At 43.2% G+C, this 23,451-nt stretch overlaps 1 protein-coding gene across 1 annotated transcript in view; it reads left to right on the plus strand.

The window, feature by feature from the left end:
- The first annotated feature begins 482 nt into the window (after nucleotides 1-482).
- BAIAP2L1 (BAR/IMD domain containing adaptor protein 2 like 1) overlaps nucleotides 483-23,451 on the plus strand; it is a 211,338-nt gene continuing 188,369 nt past the window's right edge. Inside the window, exon 1 of the mRNA XM_089682739.1 lies at nucleotides 483-669. Coding sequence (XP_089538865.1) covers nucleotides 619-669 — 51 coding nt within the window. The 5' untranslated portion in view covers nucleotides 483-618. The remainder of the gene's footprint in view (nucleotides 670-23,451) is intronic.

The raw sequence follows: 23,451 nt of genomic DNA on the forward strand, positions 1-23,451 counted from the left end.
AAACACTAATGCAAAAACGCTAAAAAAATTCTGTAAAACTCGGGTTTTTTTCTTTATATTTAACTTTTACTTGATTTTCAGTGAAAAAAAAAAACTCGGGTTTTTAACTTTACACAGCTGACGCTTCCAGCGTCCTGAGAACGCCCCTTGTGAATGGAGCCGATAGCCTTCCATGACTGAAGTTGGGAATCTCGGATACAGACGAATGTTATACAAGTTCCCTGTGAGTAGGACCGGCGGAGTTCACAGGCTCAGTGTTGTCTCCACAATGTCCCGCTCTCGCCTACACTGAGCTCCGTCTACGGCTGCTGTGCATACGGCTCGGTGTACCAAGTCCACACTCTGCCCCTCCTCCTCACACACCCTCCTAGGTGATTTCCCCGCCCCCTTCTCTCCTCACCCCGCGCTCCTCCCCCCCTCCGCCCAGGTACGGCCCCTCCCCTCTCTGGCCGGCACCTGCTGCTGACCTCACCGGCCCCACCTTCTCCGCTCTGCCCGCGGCGCCGCTCCCTCTACTTGTCACAGTTGTCGGGCGCCGCCGGTGGGAGGTGGAGGGGGTATGGTGAGGAGCCGGGCCGGTGTGCGGAGCAGGAAAGTGTGCCACTGAGGACCGCAGACATGTCCCGGGACCCGGAGGCCGTGGCCAAGATCACGGAGAACACCTACAAGGTACAGAGGGGCGACACCGACTCCTCAGTCTACTGCCTGGAGCTCAGGGAGAGTGCTGGGGCTTGTAGTCCTTCTAGTGGTGCATGCTGGGACTTGTAGTCCTTCTAGTGGTGCATACTGAAACTTGTAGTCCTAATGGAGCATACTGAGACTTGTAGTCCTTTTAGTGGAGCATGCTGGGACTTGTAGTCCTAGTAGAGCATGATGGGACTTGTAGTCCTAATGGAGCATACTGAGACTTGTAGCCCTTCTAGTAGATCATGCTGAGACTTGTAGTCCTAGTGGAGCATGTTGGGACTTGTTGTCCTTCTAATGGAGCATGCTGGAACTTGTAGTCCTTCTAGTGGAGCTTGCTAATACTTGTAGTCCTCCTAGTGGAGCATGCTGGGACTTGCAGTGCTTCTAGTGGAGCATGCTGGGGCCTGTAGTACTTCTCTTAAAGTATACCGGAACTTGTAGTCCTCCTAATGGAGCAGGCTGGCACTTGTAGTTCTTTTTAATGGGCCCTGCTGAGATTTGTAGTCCTTCTAGTAGATCATGCTGGGACTTGTAGTCCTTCTAGTAGATCATGCTGGGACTTGTAGTCCTCCAAATGGAGCATACTGAGACTTGTAGTCCTAGTGGAGCATGTTGGGACTTGTAGTCCTTCTAACGGAGCATGCTGGAACTTGTAGTCCTTCTAGTGGAGCTTGCTAATACTTGTAGTCCTTCTAGTGGAGCATGCTGGGACTTGCAGTCCTTCTAGTGGAGCATGCTGGGACCTGTAGTACTTTTCTTAAAGTATACTGGAACTTGTAGTCCTAATGGAGCAGGCTGGCACTTGTAGTTCTTTTTAATGGGCCTTGCTGAGATTTGTAGTCCTAATGGAGCTGGGACTTGTAGTGTCTTCTACACTGAGAATGCTGGGAGCTGTACACAGGGGAGGTTATTATGGTAGAGCAAGGTTTGTGAACTTTGTGTTCCTTCCCATAGACTGATGAAGGTGGTGACCCCTCAGAGCTTGGAATCCTTGTCCAGACACGTAGTCACTGTAGACCCATGGAGGAAGGGGGGCTGGCATTGGTGGAATATTTAGGAAGATGTCATCTTGGATCCGTCATTCTCACCCTTCCCTCTAAGCTCATTGACAGACTGACGCAAAACAAGCATGCAGCCAGTGAAGTGTGAGTACTCCAGAGCTGACGGATCTATAGCGGCTCTAGAGCCTGAACCTTCCCTTTTTTTAGTTTAGGAAAAGCTCTTCTGTGTCCCGGAGAATCTGGTATACCGGAGCTCAGAGTCGGGGGTCAGATCAGTGATTGGGGGACTCTTGAGGTGTACACCTGATTTATATATATATATATATATATGTATATATATTACTGTAGATCCGCTTTTCTCAGCCAGGGTTCCTCCAGAGGTTGTTAGGGGTTCCGTGAGCAATTTCTGCCTCTCAGATAAGTTCCCACTGACACCATTGATCTATAATCTCTCTGTAAGGGGGGATTGTTCCCAATGACCACCAATGTGAGGAGTCTTCTTCCTACTGACATCACACTAATGTCCTGTGAGCTGTATGTATAGTAAGTGTTGCCTGGGGTTCTCTGAGGCTGGAAAGGTATTTGAAGGGTTCCTCCATGCTGAGAGACAGTTGTAGACACACACGCCTATGACTTTGATGTTCCAGTAAGTTAGATTTCAAACACCGTTAATGACAATACACTGGTAGTGCCTGTCAGTCCGCATAAAGAATGGTGCGGTCAGCGGTACGGCTCATCACCTCCTCCAGCATATCCCAAGATCATGGGATAAAGTACAAGATCAGGGGGCTCTTTGGAGTCACGGTGCTCTCCCCGGGATCAGGGGATAACTCTCCGGATCAGGGGACTCCCTTTGGGATCGGGGTGTCTCTTTGGGGTCGTGGGGCTCTCCTCGGAATCATGGAATAAATCAGGATCTGTGGTGCTCCTCGGGATCATGGAATAATTCTCAGGATTGGGTAACTCTCCTCAGGATCAAGGGACTTTCTATGGGATTAGGAGACTTTCACCGGATTTGGGGGACTGTCCTAGGCATCAGGGGACTCTCCTCAGGATCATGGAATAGCTCTCAGTTCTGGGTGACTCTCCTCGGTATTGGGGGACTTTCTATGGGATTAGAATTTCCACGGATTTGGGAGAATGTCCTAGGGTTCGGGGGGCTCTTCAGGATCATGAAATAACTCATTTCTGGGTGACTCTCCTCTTGATTGGGGGGCTTTCTATTGGATTAGGAGACTTTTCCCAGATTTGGGGAACTGTCCTAGGGATCGTGGGACTCTCCTCAGAATCATGGAATAGCGCTCAGTTCTGGGTGACTCTCCTCGGGATTGGGGGACTTTCTATGGGATTAGAATTTCCACGGATTTGGGGGAATGTCCTAGGGATTGGGGGACTCTCTTCAGGATCATGGAATAGCGCTCAGTTCTGGGTGACTCTCCTCAGGATTGGGGGACTTTCTATGGGATTAGAATTTCCATGGATTTGGGGGAATGTCCTAGGGATTGAGGGACTCTCTTCAGGATCATGGAATAGCGCTCAGTTCTGGGTGACTCCTCGGGATTGGATGACTTTCTGTGGGATTAGGAAACTTTCCATGGATTTGGGGGACTGTCCTAGGGATCGGGGATCATGGAATAGCGCTCAGTTCTGGGTGACTCTGCTCGGGATTGGGGGACTTTCTATAGGATTAGAATTTCCACGGATTTGGGGGGAATGTCCTAGGGATTGAGGGACTCTCTTCAGGATCATGGAATAGCGCTCAGTTCTGGGTGACTCCTCGGGATTGGATGGCTTTCTATGGGATTAGGAAACTTTCCATGGATTTGGGGGACTGTCCTAGGGATCGGGGGACACTCTTCAGGACCATGGAATAACTCTCATTATTGGGGGACTTTCTTTTGGATTAGGAGACTTTCTCTAGATTTGGGAGACTCCTCGGGAACAGGGGACTCGCCTCACGATCATGGAATAGCTCTCAAGATTGGGGGGTTCTCTTCGGGATTAGGGTGTCCTTATTTTAAACTCTAAGAGAACCTAACATTCGGCACATTTGGGTTCCTGCTTTTAGTAGGTTATATTCGTTTTATTGGCTTCATTTGTAAATGAACAGTTGGCCGATCAGATGTACTGGGTTGATGACCACTTAAAGCTGAACTCCAGGCAGATATAAAAACACAAATTAATACATTTCTGTGTCCATTAAACATCATTTATAGTTGAACTCCAGGAAAGTTTTTTGTAAACCACACAAGTTACATAGATCATCTGTAATTCTGGTCTCATTCAGTCGGGTGCTGTGGCCCATGCAGTGTGAATGAGCCGTTTATGTGGCTGGAGCCGCCTAGAGTTGCATATAGGCAGCCTGTGTTACTCTATGGGGATGCAGGGGCTGTACAGCCACAGCAACACATCTGGATTTGATAGGCCTGCAGGGGTGGGTGCCTATATGGGCACATCCTCTACTTATTAAGTGTTCTTGCATGGCAAGACCACTTACTGTTATCTCACATATATATTCTTATTATTATAGCCAAATTTACCACCCTAACTCCTCCCACAGTTTTTACACTGCATAGACAGTAATATACCGAAACATGCGGATTGTTCCCGATTGGTGTGCTATTACTTTGTGGAATGTTTCGCCGAATGGTTAACGAAATATCGGCATTTTTGTGGTGAAATTGGTCCCAGAGGAATGAATGGCGCAATGTTCAAAACTAGAGTGGGGGCTGACAAAAGCTAGAGTGTGAGCTGAAAAATCAGGACATGATTTCTAAACTGCCACCACTCCCTCATTTTCAAGCCCACCTACACAAATATTATATCAAAACGTACAACTATCCCTGCTGCCACTAAAAATGTCCACGGCTAAGCCATAGTCCTGATAGTTTTCACAATATGACCATTTGTTTGCAACTCACGCCGCCCATTGACATTCATTGAAACTCCACTCTAGCCACCTCAATTTGAAGAGCAAATTCTAAACTGCGACTGTGCCTTCATTTTTAATAATTCAGAGACATACTATACATCAAAATGTAGGTCTGGGTCTTGTGATTCTCACAATATAAAGCTCTTCGGTGTAGGATTTATAATTTTTAAACTACAACCGTTTGAAAATGGTAACCTCCAGTGGAGTGAGCAAGTTGGAGCAGTTTGTTTTTAACCGCTCTTCTCTGCCCTTGCTGTAGAGTGAGTTGCCATAGGAACCCAGGTGTGTGAGCAGGCAGCAGAGTGACAAAAGCTAGAGTGTGAGTTGTAGACTACTGGTGGAGGCAAGAACACTTCACACAATTTCCCCAGAAATTGTAGCATTTTCTAGTTTCTAATGCAGTGCTCGTGCCCAGTAAGGAGCAAGCTGATGGTAGGAGAGAGCAGAGTGACTATGAAGTGAGCTCATCAAACTGCTGCTTCTCCTTTCACTGGAAGCAGGCTGGGAGAGGGGCAAGGCCTGTAAGAAATTCATAACTGAAACCTCAGGTGTGCGGTGTAAATCTCAGAACTGGATGGATAGAAATACAAAGCCTTTGACAGATAATAGTGTCCTGTATAGTTCAGTGCTGGCCATACATGTCAGTTGTCAGGCAATTACCATCATCATCCTCAAATCACCAGCAGTTCCAGGTGTCTCACAGTGTTGAGCATAGCTTTGATGATTGACATTTGTGTTTGTGAATACGGATAGAAATTGATGGCAGATTGTGGTGTGTAAAGCTGGCATTTGTGTCATTGTGGAAAAGCACAACATTCTAGTTCTACAATAGATGTATCGTATAATTGGTATAAAGTTGTCACTGCAATGCTTCCAATCTAACTGCTGATTTGAAGAAAGCCATCCTACGACAACTGTCAAGCAGCGTGAATGAATACATGCGTCGTCTGATGGTGACTGGCTGTGATTTTTGTAGGAAACGTCTTTATTTTATGAGCTCATCTAAATCTCTCAATAAAACCAATTGATTTTTTTCTTTGGCAAGGAAACATTGGACCTGATTTCTGTAAACTGGAGTGATGAAGAAAGAAACAGAACGGAAGTTGGTGTCCATAATGACTGATTAGGCTTCATTTTTTGCTTGTACCTTGTTCCTCCGGTGTTCAGAATTCAGTCTCTGTGGTGCAGATTATGTCTCGTAACCTTTTCTCCTTGCTGGTCCATATCAGTAGGTGACATCAGTTGGTGACGATATTAGTGTTGCTTGCAGTAATCAGTTACCGTAGAGGTTGGCAAACTGTAATGAAAATTGGCAGAAAAAGTGAATATAGAAACGAGGTTTATGTGAACTTTCAGAAGCATTCTGTATTGTTTGCAGAGATTAGCGATACGGGATTGCAGTGCAATTCCACCGCAGAAAATCCAGACACTACAATAAGTCAGAATCATCCTTAGGCCGCATCTTTGGTGTGCGGTCACAAAACGGCAGTTACGCACAACCTAATAGAAGTATGGAACTGCGGTTAATATGTACGGAAAACGCAATATAATATGCTGCGAAACTGCAGCGCACCAGTGTAAACCCTGCCTTATAGCAGAGTTCTCCCCAAAAGTGGGATCTCTGCTTATCTGCCTCTGCCCCCCTCCTTCTGCTGCCACTTTTTTCACCTTTTTGGGGGGAGCAGGTACCTGGTTTTGACAGGAACCCACTCCCACTTTCAGCTCAGTTTGGCACGGCAAACTGAACCAGAAGTTTTGTCTCCCCTCTGCAGCCCTCTGGGACACTTCTCAGGTCCCAGAAGACTGTGGCTCCTGCACAGTAGGAAACCAGCTGTGAAACCCCAATGCTTCACTGCCGATTTCCCTTAATCAAGATGGAAGTGCCAGTACCTAATAGCCGATTGAAGAATTGGCCAGTGGTGAGGGCACCGCTGGATCCCTGGACAGGTAAGTGCTCTTATAGTGAAAGTCAGCAGCTACAGGATTTGTAGATTAGTTTTTTTTTGGGGGGGGGACTCCACTTTGAAGTTGTCATAAACCCAGGAACAAAAATGTGGTACTTTGTAGCTCACCAATTCTTAAAGTAGAACTAATCCCTCCTATCCTTTGTAGCCAAGGAAGCTGCCATCTTTGCCTGTGTTCTGTCAGATGTGCAGCACCATGGCAACTACAGATCAGTTATGACATTGGCCATTTGATGTCTTGACAGTTTGTTTGAGAGCACAAGCAGCTGTGACAAATATCATTTACAGCCTGTCTTGAATGTAACAGTTTTGGGAAACATTTAAATCGATGGGTTAAAGAGGATCCTCGATGGCCTCAAGAAAAATGAAGTCAGCAGCTACAAAGCCTGTACCTTCTGACTTACAGTAATGTAAGGAAGCTTGCCTTTTCCCTGGATGCAGCGCTGTCATCACCCGACTGGTTTCTTCCCCGGTTTTTTGGTCCTGGCGCTGGCATCTTTACTATAGGAAGTCAGCTGGGAGCCCTATTGGCTTCAGAGCTAGTTTCCTACTGCGAGCCATGCTGCTCTTTGTGAGTGATCCTGTAGCTTTCTGGAACGTGACGTGTCCCAGAAAGCTGCAGCAAAAGGGGATGGGGGCAAACTTCCTCTTGCATTGCCGTTCCTCAAAAATAATAAATTTGTGTCCAAACCTGTTAGGCGAGGGGGTGGGGGGGGGGAAGAAGGCAGAAAAGCAGAAAATCCTATTTTGGATGAAGTTCTGCTTTAAATATGGTGGCTGCATTCATTTTCTTGGTGATCCCAGTCAGCAAGTCTGTTATTTTTCAACTTCATTTAACAGACCTGAACTGTCCAGCAAAAATGGCAGTTAGAGGGTTGAGACAAACCTGAAAGGTGTGCTTACAGTGGTCAGCTTTTATCCTAAAAGGAAAGCAATCTATAGCTATAACTGTAAAATGTATAAATAGTGAGCGTCCTTAAAGAAGCTGCTAGAACACCAAAAAGGTACCAAGATAAACCTTCAAATAGATCAGTAAGATATAGGTGCAGCGCTTAATAAATGAATATCCAATAAAAGGCAAATAGTATATAAATTAGTCCGATAATATAAATAAATCAATTCAGGTGATAAATCCAAAGGTAGTGAAATCCGCAGCAGATAGACTTGTGACACCAGCCAATAGTTAAAGTGCGCACTCACCGGAAGCGCATAGGTAATGCGCATGTAATATAACCACCAAGGTAACTCTAGGCAGGCAGGATAGGTAGGTGATAGATGGAAGTTCACCTACCTATCCCGCCTGCCTAGAGTTACCTTGGTGGTTATTATATTACATGCGCATTACCTATGCGCTTCCGGTGAGTGCATACTTTAACTATTGGCTAGTGTCACAAGTCTGTCTGCTGCCGATTTCACTACCCTTGGATTTATCACCTGAATTGATTTATATTATCAGACTAATTTATATACTATTTGCCTTTTATTGGATATTCATTTATTATATATTTATTAAGCGCTGCACCTATATATAGCTATAACTGCCTAAAAAGTGATCGCTGCAGTTTAGAAGTCCATCTAAATGTGCTAGTACAGCGAACACTACCCTCTCCCCAGATTGACAATGCTGCTTTCTAAAGGTGTCTGTTGCTCCTCCATACAGTGTGACACTCTAAGACAAGAAGGATCACCAAATGGAAAAAAGCTTAAAAAATAAATGCATATTTAAGGATTGCTAAGCTGCATTATATTTTGGGGTTTACTACAGCTTTAGGTTGTCAGGTATGTATAAGTCGCTTATTAGTGAAAATACAACTTTCCTGTTTCCCAGATAAATACCTTGTAAAATGGTGTGACGTCATCACTCCCATTCATAAAGTACAGCTATGGCTGGGCACCCAGAGGAGATATGGCAGTGGATGCGTCCTGTCTGTGCAGCAACGCAGGGAAACTACACTTCCCATCATACAAGTGAATTGTAGTGACTGGACATTAATGTAGGCAGAACTGAGGAAGTAACAGGCATGGATGGCAGGGACAGACCAGGAGACTTCTGGCATGACCATCAATGTGTGGTCATGGGAGGATGGAGAGACCAGGAGCTTCAATAAAGCAACACAGTAAGGTTGCATTCACACCTTTGGGATATGACACACTTTTTCCTGCTTTTTTTGCGTATTTGTCCTGTGACAGCATAGGGCAACCTTTTTATTTACATGGGATGCCCTATACATGTCAAAGACACCAAAGTAGCTCCTGCACCTTTTTTTTTGTAAACCAAACACGTTTTTGTAGTGTGCCTTTTGGTGTGTTTTCTGTGCTTTTCCAGGAATTTTCTATGGAGATGGTTCACATCTCTACTTCATGTCACCTGAAGCCAAACACCTGAAGCTTTATTTGGCATACTGGTGCATTTTTTAAGTGTTTTTTTCCCCCCATAGAAATGCATTGAAACATTTGAGCTGCATTTTTGGGACATTTTTCTGCTCAAATGAAAAAATTACAAAAAAAAAAAAGGAATGAATAAATGTTAAATAAACAATATAAATATATAAATAAAAAGTCATAAATATGTAATGATAAATAACCCCTTTTAACCCCCTAACAAAAATACATTAATAAAAATAATAAACACTAACAAATAAATAATAAGCTGAAAAAAATATATCTGCGCTAAGATGGGGAAAAAAACAACAAAAATGTAAAGCAGCTGTTAATCACTGTGACGCCAAGTGAGAAAACATAAAAACAAAATAACAACGCTAGTGAACAAATATCAATAAAAACCAAAGGATTATAACAATGGATATTTCATCCGTGAATTTCATTTTAAATCCTAGTGAATTGCATACAGTGAATAGAAATAAACCAAAGAGTCCATGTGAAGGCTAAAGATAAATGAAAAATGAATCCCAGCTCTAAGGCTCCATGCACACGGGGCATTTTGATAATGCTGATAACGTTTGCTGTGTAAAGTCATGTTAAAAACAAGAGTTTTTCAGCTTTTTTGAGAGTTTTTGCATTTAATGGCTTTTTGCTGGGTTTTCGTGCGTTTTTCCATGTTTGCATTTTTAGCGTTTTGGTCAAAAAAGTCCAAAAACGCCAGGTTTTTTAGAGTTAAAAAAAAACTGGACTAATGATTTTTAGAGGAGTTTTTTGTCAGCCAAAAAACATCGATTATAGTCTGTGTGCATGGACACATAGGATAACATGCTGGGGAGTTTACTGGCTGTAGAAAAAAAAGTCAAAAGCCAAAAATAGCCGCTGTAAAAACGTCCCGTGTGCATGAGGACTAACACTTAACCCTAACACTTAACCTCAAACCCTAAACTTAACCAGAACACCTAACCTTAACTCTAACCCTTTACCCTAAACAAAAAAAAAATGAAATATAATAAAAAATAAAAGCTGATGAAAAAGCTGAAAACTAGCAAAAAATGATGAAACCTGTTATTTTTCTCTATTGGCTATTTTAAAAAGTCAAAGCAAAAAACGATTTAAAAACTCTTGAAAAGACGCTCCAAAACAAGACGCTCAGGCGTGAATGGAGCCTTACAGTTGGGAGGTTCAGAAGGGGAGTTTGAGAAAACAAGGTCCACCTACTACAGCAAGCGGCAAAATTACTATCACACCCCTGGCTACAAAAAGGACTACATTGAGGAAGTTACAAGACCATGGAGATAAAGGAATTCGAGACCACCAGTCTTCTAAAACAGATTTTAAGGAGAAAGAGACCTTTGAATTAGAAGTCATGGTTTCTCGGTAACAGATACTTACGCATGCAAATTATTATTATACATTAACCACTTCCCATCTGGCCCATGTATATAAACGGCCGGATGGGAGCAGTGCAGGACTGGGTTGCTGTTCATAAACGGCAACCGCATTTTCGTCCTATGTGCGCTCACTTGGAGCGCGCGACCCTGTGATCCGGGTGCCCACTGTGTCCGGAGGAACACCGATCGCTGTACGTGACCTCTGTGTGAGGTCCCGATCATGTGATCACTGATTGGCCAATCAGTGATCACATGAATAGTAGTAAACAAGATGTCACTTCTTACATCATTGCTTACTACGTGTGAAATCTGTGAATGATCACAGAGATCACATGGTACAACGCTATTCACAAAAGCCTTGTGCCATGTGACAAGATGTGACCAATCACAGCTGTCACAGTATTTCTCAATGGCTGCAAGAATGCAGCCAGAGAGGAGAAATTATTGCTTTTACAACCTTTATGCATATACAAAAAAAAAAAAAAAAACACCTTCATCACCCCCCACAAGTAGTACAGTGTCACTATGGTGACACTGTACTGCTAGGGTGACAGTATGTTAAAAAAAAATAATAGTATAAAAAATAAAATACAAATGTAAAAAAAAAAAGTTTAAATTATTTTTGATTATAAACTAACTTGGGTTGTTTTTTTTTTTACTAAAAATATAGCTGAATACATGTTGGCTAAGATTTATGAAGAAAGATTATTTATTTGCAAAATTTTATAAGAAAACTTTTTTTTTTTTTTTTTCAAAATTTGTAGACTTTTTCATTTATATAGCAAAAAAAATAAATAAATAAAAATCCCAGTGGTGAATAAATACCACCAAAATAAAGTTTTCTGTCTCCAAAAAATGCTAAAAAAATTCATATGGGTACAGTGTTGCATGACCGCGCAATTGTCATTTAAAGTGTGACAGCACTGAAAGCTGAAAATTGGCCTGGACAGGAAGGGGGTGAAAGTGTCTGGACTTGAAGTGGTGAAAGATAAGCAAACCTTTTTAAACATGTAATAACATTTTTGCCCGGAGTGATATTCAGGACAGCTACAGGCAGATAATACGTCTGTCTGCCTCTAAGCTGGTTTACCTTTAGAACCTATAAAGACAAAATGTGTTGTCACCTATGGATAGGTTATGTACTCTTCTACATATACTCCGTGTTAAATGCAAACTATTTTTGCTGCTTTGTTTAAATGTTATGGTGGCTGTGCTCTCAACTTGCAGTGTTATTTATACTGGGATTTAAACATTGGCTACAGAGCATGTTATGTGTCATGAGTGAATACAGAACAATGATGTAAAGCGGAAGAGTAACCTCCCTTTATTGTGGATCCAGGGTAATTTGTATTTAAGAGCATGTGGTTTAAGGTTTATTAGAGCTCTAATTTGCCTTGTTTAGTGACCATGTGGAAGTTGTGTGGAAGCTATTTGGTTTCATTTTACATTTCTTTGTGCTTTAGCAAGAACAGTGACACATCCTTAGTACAGTATCCAATAATGGAACAGTAGTCATAGCAGCCCATTCAGCTGCTATGGGGCCCAGGGATGGCCCAGTTGGGGGGCTCTTGAGGAAAAGTTAAAGTAGAAAACATGTGCATGTGAAGATGACACATCCAATGCAATTTCCTTAAAGGCGAGCTCCAGTCATATTTGTAAAAATGAACCCTGGGTTCACACGTGCGGTATATCGCATGTGATTCGCACAGGAACCGCACCACATTCCTGTGCAAATCATATGTCATTTGTGTGCGGTTGGAGCCATACATATTGTATGGCTCTAATCGCATCGCACCAGAAATGTGCAGGACCCTTTTTTGGGTCCGCACTAGAATTGGATCGCATGGGTATTCACAACTATGTGATCCGATTCTGCACATCGCACCGCGTTTTGCGGATCTGTTTTGGGTGTTGTTAACATACACATCCGCAGCAGTTCGCATGAACGGGGTGCGATTCTGATGTGGTGTGTAATTCGCACTGAAAACACTGCGAATTCCGCACCGCATAAGTGTGAACCAGGGCTAAAAGTCAGCAGCTACAAAAACTGTAGCTTCTGACTTTTAACCTCCCTGGAGGTATTCCCGAGTGTAGCGAGGGGTAAAGTTTCAGCACTACAAGTGGCAACCCCGAGCTACACTCAGGAATACCTTGTGGCATTGCTCCGGGATCTCTTCTGCACTTACCTTGTCCTTCGCTCCCATGATGTCCCTCCTGCAGTGTCCCCTGCAATGTCCTCTGGCTGCCGGCATCTGTCTTCTGGGTCATCGACGGAACTGGCGGGAAATTTAAAAATGTGAAAAAGTGACATTCACTAAATACACTAAAATCACATAGTAAAACATTACTGTATCAAACCATTTCACATACATTGTGTCCCTAATGCTTTGTCCTGTGCCCTGCCTGCATTTTGACTGTTCTTTCTGCCTGGAAACTGAGAAATGTCCATGGCGTCCAAAAAGCGTCCCTTTAGGTCAAAAGCGGTTTTAGACCAGCTAGAGAACAGCGATAGTAAATCAGAACCACTTGCAGAATTGAGTGATAATGATTCGTGGGGAAAGTCGTCATCAGACACTGAAAACGATTTTGCGACTTTGCTCAGTGATGTGCAAACTTGGCGCTATATTTAAAATGTCAGTGTTTTTGGTTTGATTATATTATTGAATTAAATTATATTATTATTTTTATGATTATTAAATTATAATTTATGATTTCGTGTTTCAAATTTTAACATACCCGGGATGTTTAATAGACTCTTGTTTGATTTCAATGAGTTATTCCTAAAAATTACAGGCCTACAATAAAAAAAATACATTTCCATGCAAAAAAATGTACCGCTTTGAGCACAGAAATATGGACATAATCAGATCGCTAGGGAGGTTAATAAACACTCACCTGTCCCAGGGTTCAGCACTTACCCAAGCTGTTTTCTCTATACATCTTCGGTCCCAGGTGCTGGTATCTTAACTGTAGGCAGCCGGTTGTTACAACTTGGGTGCCCACTGCACATGCCAGAGCCGCGCTGAGCATGTGACGTGTCCCAAGGAGGGAGGGGGAAAGGATCGCCTAGGTGGCCAAAACCAGGTACGTCCCCCCCCCCCCCCTCCCATCTGAATACAGTGCTATTTCCTAAAGTGGGGCGGGGGAGGAGGCCTTGAAGCAGAACTTCCCCTTTTGTGCGACGCTCCGCTTTAAGGGTTGGAGAGGATGCAATTGACCCTAAGCCCCTTGTGACCTCTCCATTTAAGGAGAGCTGACATCTGATGTACAGGAGACTTCAGATTCAGGCCTCATGCACACAGGATTTGAAAAAAAACAAAAAAAAAACCCTCGTCTTGGCAGCACTGTTTTGACAGAAAACACACCTGGCACTTGTAAAAGCATTTACCGGTATGTGCATTTACAGACCTCAAGCGTTTGGGTGTTAATTAATTTTGTTAATATTCTGGCCATTGAAATGAATTAATGCTCAAGCACTAAACGCACCTAGCAGTAACATGAGTTTAGACGTGTGTAAATACATCAAGTGGTATGTTTTCCTGCCAAAATGCTGCTGCTCCTGGACTAACTGGCCCTGTGTGGGATTTTTTTTTTTTGTGTTGCACCAAAATGAAAAATCTGGTCCTGAAAACGAAAATTCAAAATGCACTTGACCGAAAAGTATATTTACCTTTTTAGTAGATCAACCCCGGCAGTAAAAAAAACAAAACACCTGACGCCCCTAAAAATGGCTACAATAACGCCCTGTATGCATGAGGCCTCATTATCGCACCTCCCTTTTTGAAGGCTGTGCAATAGGGAGAATCTGATTAGCTGCCTTAGTGTAGATTTATTGCCCTCGAGGTCATCCCAACCAGCACTGAAATAAACCGTTATCACCTAATGCAGTACTTCTCAGGCCGTGTATTTTCTCAGTCAAAAACTGACAAGATAAGTTTTTAGTAGTTCTGCAAAAAAACCTCCAAAAAAAGATTTAGGATTTTAGGATGTTTGTATTGGGGTTATAGAGTACCGGTAATTGTGTGCAGAATTACTAACCGTTATGCTCTAATATAAAAATATCGCCATGGTCATTATTATTTCTACCATGACTCTTGCTTTTTAAACTTATTAGTCTGCCTCTTTCAGAACCTGCTTCCTGTGGCAGTGGAAGGACTTTGTCTGAGATTCTGAAAGATTTGTGAGTTTGGCTGGCCATAAATGGGCGTTTATCGTCCGAATTGTCAGCCGATAAACGAAAAATCGGTCGTTGCTGCCATGGATGCTGCCACCAATGCTTACGAAAAACGGCCATTTTTCGTAGATTTTCTGGCATGACCGATTAAAAAGCAGTGAGAAGATCCGTGAAAAACGGCCGACGGCATTGCCCCACTAATGGTGTGAATATCTGCCGATTTTTCGGTCGGACGAAAATTCGGCTGATAAACGACCCGTCTATGGCCTGCATTACTGAGGACAAAGTAGTTGGCTAAAAAAGTCGGTTCCATGCAGCGTAATCCTCTATTCTTTGACAACTGCTATCCACAGCTCTGGTATGGACTATGAGCACAGCAATCCTGCTACCGCTCCCTGATACAGCCTTAAAGCAGTAAAAAACTTCCAAACAATTCTTCATCCTGCAAGTTAACCTCCCTGGTTGTATGATTATTTCAGATTTTTGGTGCTGAAAGCGGTACCATTATTTTGCATGGAAATATGTAGTTTTTTTATTGTAGGCTGAAATATTTAGGAATAACTCACTGAAATCTGTCCGAACAAGAGTCTATTAAACATCCCGGGTATGATAAAATTTGAAACACAAAATCATAAAGTAAAATTAAATAAATAATCATAAAAAATATAATAATAATACATTTAATTCAATAATATAATCAAACCAAAAACACTGAAATTTGAAATATAGCGCCAAGTTCGCACATTGCTGAGCAAAGTCACAAAATTGTTTTCAGTGTCTGATGCCGAATTTCTCCACGAATCATTATCACTCAATTCTGCAAGTGGTTCTGATTTAGTATCGCTGTTCTCTAGCTGATCTAAACCCGCTTTTGACCTAAAGGGACGCTTTTTGTTTCCAGGCAGAAAGAACAGTCAAAATGCAGACAGGGGACAGGACAAAGCACTAGGGACAAAATGTATGTAAAATTTGTTTTGAAAAAAAAGACATTTTTTTAAAATTTTCAAATTTCCCGCCGCCCGTACGTCCCGACGTCACAGGGACCCAAACACAGAAGCCGGATGCCGGCATCAGCCGGAGGAGATGGCCGGGGACGCTGCAGGGGACACATCGCGGGAGCAAAGGACAAGGTAAGCTCTGCAGGGACTCCCTATGCAGCGCCCCATGGTAAGCCCGAGTGTAGCTCTGGGTTACCGCTTTTGATACAGAAACTTTACCCCGAGCTACACTCGGGAATACCGCTAGGGAGGTTAAGAGCATAATGCATCGCATACTAGCACATTATGAAGAACTTGCCTTAAAATGAAGTCATCCAGCGGCATGCAGTCACCACTGACAAGGCTTCCATCTTCACCTGGTCTTCTTTCTGGGTTTGGGGGCCCCGGCTGCTTGAGTGGCTGAGCCGTGAAGATGTCACTCCCATGCATGCAAACGGGAGTCACGGCCGCAGCAAAGCTTTCTCAATGGATGGCATGCGTCCATTGAGAGCGCAGTGCGCATGTCCCGGTGATGTCTCCGGCTGCTATACAAGTAAATCTTTTTGAAGCAGTGCACATTTAGGAGATATTTATTTTACCTAAAGGTAAGGCTTATTATAGGTTTACCTGTAGGTGTGTGTATATGTATGTATAATGTGTGCTTGTATGTATGTTTATGGACTTTACTACCTCTTTAAAGCAGTATTAAACCCAAAACCAAAAATGTAATACATTGCAGCTTACCGATCCTTAGATGTATTGGCTGCATTCGTTTTCAGGGTTTTTTTCCATTTGTTTTCATCTGGTGACCTGGCCAATAACACACCAAATCGAAATTTGGCCAACTTATTAAGGAGTGCATGACTTGAGATGCTGCTGCTTCTTATTGAGGTGTACACACCATCAGCTTTGGGCATCCAAGGTGTTCTAAGTAGTGAGAGGTCTGCATCTACTAAATAGGACCTCACAATAAATTGAATTTTTTTTTTTGCTTGTGATACTGTCAGGGATCTCCTCGATCCCCGCCGCGTTGGGCGCGGCGCAGGCGCACTGCTCCACCCAGTACACGGGCACTAGGTCCGGGCCGGCCGCGGCGTTCGAGTTCGCGCATGCGCAGTAGAAGCCGCGGCCGCCCGCTGGGCACCAATGGCAGCGCAGGGCGGGATATTTAAAGGTCCCTGAGCTGTCATTTCGTTGCCTTCTGGTCTTACCTGCTTCCTGTGTTCCTGTACCTGTGCCTAGTAAGTTATTGACCCGGATTACTCTTGACCTTGCTGATTTCTCCTGCCCAGACCCTTGCTTGCCTGACCTCTCTCCCTGGATGCCCCTTATTAGATCTGACCTCCTGTTGCTGACCTGGCGTGTGACCCGACGATTCTCTGCCTGCTCCCTTGTACCTTACCGTCCTCTACATTACCGACTCGGCCTGTCTGACTACGCACTTGCTCAGCCATCCATCCATCCATCCCATCGGGGTCACCCGACCTCCTCACATCTGGCTCTCCCTGGTTGGAACCCCTGGCGAACACCACTACCACTGACAGGTGTGCTCAGTAGAGGCGACCTGGTCTCGGGGTACTACAAGTCCATCCCCACCATCAGGGGCCCTGGTGAACAAGTACCCTGGGGCTTAGACTCCGCTCTCTGGGCACGCCTGACCAGTGGAGTGCTAGTGGTGCCGCTCGGCGGTCCCTCACAGATACATTTGACACTGATTTATTGAGCTGCAGCACAAAAGATGGTAGCTGCTCTCTGGCAAATACTCCTGTTCCTGTCATGTCTTTAGGGCAGCATAGAAAATGAAATCTGTATCCTTTATGGTCACGGATTTAGTTTTTATACATGGTCTTCCCCCCCCCCCCCATCTAAGCACCAGTTGGGTTAATTTAACCCCGTCACTGCTGCCTCCCAGCATTTTAAGGCAATTTAAATGCCGGGAAGTGAAGTTGGGCTTTCAGATCCTTTGACTGCTGTGATTGGCTGCCATGGCAATCACATGATTGGAAGCTCCTAATTGCAGGCATGCATTGGACGCTGCCCATGACACCTTAGTTACTGTGCTGGTAACATGAATTGAGCATGCTGTCAGCACAGAAATGCTGTTCCCCACGGATACATATGTGATCACTTGACATTAAAGCCCAGCTGCCGCATATATGCCACAGCTGATTGGAGCAGGTTAAATAAAAAGCAGACCAAACGAAGATCTGGATTGCTCTGAATAGTCCAGTGTAATCTTTTGACACTCTTAATAAAAAAAAAAAAAAATGACGTCTGGAATCTGGTAGGTCAGTACCTGCCGCAATTCTGCCTTCATCTAGTGTTCATAATTTACATGTAATATGTTTGTTACTTGTGCAAGGCTTTACCTTTTATCTCCCTTTGACATCATTGTTCTATGTATGCAGTTTTTTGACACGACATCTAAAGCGTAATCGAAACTCATGGAAAGAATTTATAGCAGAAAGGAATGTGGACATGCTGGGGATGTTTTCCTTCTATTATACCCAAGGCTTATCTTCCAAGTTACTGTATCATTGTCATGACTCATTAATATTAATAAACTGCTGTAATCCCTATAGTGATGAAATACAAACCTTTCATAATATAAACCATAATTTCATGAGATTGTATCTATGGTCTTTGTGTTCTGATGTCTTTTAGATAATGTGTAGTGTGACAATATACAGCTGGAAATCCCAGGGAGGTCATACCAAGATTTGTAAAGCGTTTCTAGATAATAAGGGAGTGGAACACCAAAGGTGTTGGCAGAATTTGAGACTGGAAGAATTAGCATGGTTTTAAGTCATTTTTTTTAGGGCCTACTGTATTTTTAAAGCCAACTGCTAGTTTTGTCTAGGATTGAGGAGAAATACTTGCCTGATTTTCTGTTCCACCGAAAAACAGCACTCCCCTCACGGTCCAGTAGTGGACTGTTCTGGTCTATGGAGCCTGCTCTGAGCTTGCTGACATCAAGAACAGTCCACTGCCCAAGAGCACTAGACCTGGGCTTCTCCTTTCCCCTCTCCCATAGACAAAAACGAGCAGTCTCCAGGCCTCACTCCAACAGCTCCTGCGTTTTGTGTACAACAAAATGTCTGCTTCCATTGACTAGAGATATTTTCCTTGAAAATAGTTTACATTGTAAGAACTCATTCACACAGGCGCAGAGAGACATATAACAATAGAGTTAAAGTGTTACTAAACCCCAGACCCTGCATTCACTATATCTGGTCTCCCACAGTACACAGAACATGGAAGTGCAATTATTTTAGTAAATATAAACTGTTAAATACCTTTTCTCATCAGCAGTCAGAGCAGACTTATGACTTCTATCAGTGTCCAGCCAAGCACTTCTTAAAGCTTGAAGGAGGAGCTTTCATTCTGCTCTAGGAGGATGCAGGACCCCTGAACTCTGTCTGGACAGTGCTGGTTGGCCCTGTGCTGATCACATGCACTCCAAGAGAAAAAAAACCTCTAGCAATGCACATCAAACTGAGCATGTGCAGAGTGACTCCATACCATATGTCTTATCAGGAGATAAGGGGACACTGAAAGAAGGGGAGAATCGGAGAAGTCAGGATCAAACATCATTTTTACACTATGCAGAGGATTAACCCTTTAGGTTCCACAGTGAGTATAACAAGCATGCTTTACTGCATATACAGACTGTTACTGTTGTGGGTTTAGTAACACTTTAAGCATGTTTCTTTGCTTGGAGTTGATGTATTTGCCCCAACCAGCAGGCTTTACAAATCAATGACAGGCGTAGCCTCCCTGGCGGTATTCCCGAGTGTAGCTCGGGGTAAAGTTTCAGTACCACAAGCGGTAACCCCGAGCTACACTCGGGCTTACCATGCGGTGCTGCTCTGGGTTCTCTTCTTCACTTACCTTGTCCTGCGCTCCCGCGATATCCCTCCTGCAGTGTCCCCTGTAATGTCCTCCAGCGGATGCTGGCATCTGTCTTCTGGGTTCCGTCCCCTGCGACGTCGGGACATACAGGGACAAAACGACGGGAAATATGAAAATGACAAAAAGTGACATTCCCTAAATACACTAAAATCACATAGTAAAACATTACTGTATCAAACCATTTCACATACATTTTGTCCCGAGTGCTTTGTCCTGTGCCCTGCCTACATTTTTACTGTTCTTTCTGCCTGGAAACTGAGAAACGTCCATGACGTCCAAAAAGCGTCCCTTTAGGTCAAAAGCGGTTTTAGACCGGCTAGAGAACAGCGATAGTAAATTAGAACCACTTGCAGAATTGAGTGATAATGATTTGTGGGGAAATTCATCATCAGACACTGAAAACGATTTTGCGACTTTGCTCAGTGATGTGCGAACGTGGCGCTATATTTCAAATCTCAGCGTTTTTGGTTTGATTATATTATTGAATTAAATTTATTAGTATATAATTTTTTGTGATTATTAAATTATAATTTATGATTTCTTGTTTCAAATTTTAACATACCCGGGATGTTTACTAGACTCTTGTTCGGACAGATTTCAGTGAGTTATTCCTAAAAATTACAGGCCTACAATAAAAAAAATCCATATTTCCATGAAAAAAATTTACCGCTTTGAGCACAGAAATATGGACATAATCAGACCGCTAGGGAGGCTAAAGATCCTGTGGCTGTATGCACATCTGAGGAATTTCCTTTGTATTGGCATGGATGAGCATTCCTGGATGCAGACAGTTTGTTTCCAGGGGCGCTCTTCTATCCCTGTATGCATGTTACTGCTCAGATGTACTTACAGCCGCAGCATCTGTCAGCCTGCCATTGGTTTGTACAGGCTGCGTGCAGAGCCACTCATTTTTCCCCTTGTGCATGTAACCGCTCAAATGTGCATAGAGCCACAGTATCTGCCTATACACAAGTATACAGCCCTCAGAGCAGTGGTTCTCAACCTGTGGGTCGCGACCCCTTTGGGGGTCGAACGACCCTTTCACAGGGGTCCCCTAAGACCATCAGAAAACACATATTTCCGATGTGTAAAGAGCAGCTACTGTGTAGAAAGCAGCTACTCTGTTAAAAGCAGCTACTGTGTTGAAAGCAGCAGTATTGGAGGTAAAACGACTCTCATGAATTATAATTACTGGGTAAATAATTTTATGGTTGGGGGTCACCACAACATGAGGAACTGTATTAAAGGGTCACGGCATTAGGAAGGTTGAGAACCACTGCCTCAGAGCCTGTGCAAATGAGCCGTAATAGTATCTACACAGCCAGATAGTGTATACCTGGATTCTGTGGTTAAAGAAAACTTTTCTAAGAAAGACCTCGTCTACCTTTCATACTTCTCATTCTGCAAATTTTAGTTCATTGGCTGTCATGTTTACCCTTTTGCTTCAATAGTTTGTCCCTTACCTGAAACATATATGTAGATAAGGATGTCACATATATATACTGCTCAAAAAAATTAAAGGAACACTCTGAAAACACAGATCACAATGGAGAAAAATATGCTGGATATCTATACTGATATGGACTGGGTAATGTGTTAGGAACGTAAGGATGCCACATTGTCTGATGGAAATGAAAATTATCAACCTACAGAGGACTGAATTCAAAGACACCCCGAAAATCACAGTGAAAAAATGATGCAGCAGGCTAGTCCATTTTACTGCAATTTCATTGCAGCAACTCCGAATGTACTCAGTAGTTTATATGGCCCCCCACATTCTTGTATGCATGCCTGATAATGTCGGCGCAAATTCCTAATGAGATGACGGATGGTGTCCTGGGGTATTTTCCTTCAGAAATAGACCAGGGCATCACTGAGCAACTGGACAGTCTGAGGTGCAACCTGGTGGCGTCAGATGGACCGCAACATGATATCCCAGAGGTGTTCTATTGGATTTAGGTCATGCGAGCATGGGGGCCATTCAGTGGTATCAATTCCTTCATTCTCCAGGAATACTCTCCTGCATACTCTCGCCTCATGAGGCCGGGCATTGTCGTGCACCAGGAGAAACCCAGGACCCACTGCAAAAGCGTAGGGTCTGACAATGGGTCCAAGGATTTTATCCCGAAACCTAATAGCAGTCAGGGTGCCATTGTCTAGCCTGCAGAGCTCTTTGCGTCCCTCCATGAATAGACCCAGACCATCACTGACCCACCAACAAAACGTTCATGCTGAACGATGTTACAGGCAGCAAAACATTCTCCATGGCTTGAAAAAACAGAAAAGATGAGTAAGGAAACAAATGTCAGTGGCCTCCGCCTGTAAAACCATTCCTGTTTTGGGGGTTGTTTCATTGTTGCCCATCTAGTGCACGTGTTAATTTCATAAACACCAAAGCAGCTAAAACTGATTAACAACCCCCTCTGCTACTTAACTGACCAGATCAATATCCCAGGAGCTTAATTGACTTGATTCTATACTCTGATTAAAAAGTGTTCCTTTAATTTTGAGCAGTGTATATATTTGTGTGCATGTACATATGTATGTATACACACTGCTCACAAAAAATTCACGGAACACTTAATTTGTTTGAGATATATATATCACCACATACTCATTGTAAGACAGTAACTCAAACCCAACTGAAGCCAGTTGGTCAGGTGCTAGCTAGGCGGTAGCTTCTCTAGGAGGGGACTAGCAATGGCAGCTCCATATGCTTTATGGTGGATTAAAATGGGGAGCACTTCAAACATTTCACTTGAAATTCTGACATATCCTTACAAAGAGGGTGTTTATAAGCAGTACAAATCTTGGGTGATTCCCAGAATTTTCTGTTGTCTTGATACGCCTGCAGCCTTCCTGCAAATGTAGATCCATAGGTACCAACTTGGATAAGGCATGAAGGTAGCCATGTACCACTTGCTCCATAACCTGAAAGTTGGGTCTTTGAAAAGGATCCTGCACTGCTCTGATGAGAGGGACCGCCAATAATAACGTGTACTATATGGAACCCAAAAGTGCCTGTTATCCAGGTGTGTCTGTAAACACCTGCTTATCTAGATTTCACTCTGAATGCAGTTTGCTTACAGGCTGTTCCAGGCTAAAGTCTCCTTGTATCCATAACCTGTAATAGTAAACACTTTTTGTGCTGACAAGGGCATGTTAATTGCTGAATCATCTGATCTAGTCTCTACTGCTGCAGGTATGGACTGTCTGTTATGGGTTCCTAACAATATATTTCTTGTGCTTTACAGTCAAGTTTTACTGTTTTTATTAATTTTGTAGATTTATGGAGATTTGGGTTGCATTAGACCGCTTTCTGGCACCTTTTTGATGGCCTTTAAAAATCATAGAACTTTTTTTTTTTTTTTTTTTACTATTATAAGAAAAAGTGGTACATACAAAACAGAGCTGTTGGGCATTCCATGGCTCAAAGGTATACAATGCAACAGCACCCTAAAAAAAAAAAGCCAGTTAAAATAACGTTGGAAACACACAAACATGGGGTCTGCTCAGTGAACATTATAGTAGCAAATCATTGGAGGTAGAAAACGTAATAATCATCCACTCTCCAATTTACTGGATTAGAGAAAACAAGGCAAGGTAAAATATGACAGCTCCATCAATGACTCCATACATAGCAGGTGAAAGACATAATACAACAGTCCCACTCCCAAAGGCTGGCAATGTCGCCAAAATGCAGGCTCTAAAAAGGGATACAATAATTTTGTCTATATCTCAGTAGATGGTGAATCAAGCCAAAGGTCCCACACTTTATTAAACTTGCACAGACATCCTCAATAAAGGTATTTAGCTTTATAGAGGGCTATAGCAGCATTTACTGTGGATTTCTAGAAATTTGAGGGTAGGGGCCTCTGACGATTTCCATTTTAAAGCAATTGCTTTCCTTGCATACAGCAATAGTAGGCCAAGAAGGGTCTTGGTAGCTGGGTGAAAGTCTAAGGGGCCCACCAATCCTAGGAGACAAAATTACATTTTTGTTGGGATTGAAATTGTAGTCAGAGAAGAAA

Source organism: Staurois parvus, unplaced genomic scaffold (genome assembly GCF_062004578.1).
Source record: "Staurois parvus isolate SC_StPar_1 unplaced genomic scaffold, SC_StPar_1.0 ptg000297l, whole genome shotgun sequence".
Lineage (NCBI taxonomy): Eukaryota > Metazoa > Chordata > Amphibia > Anura > Ranidae > Staurois > Staurois parvus.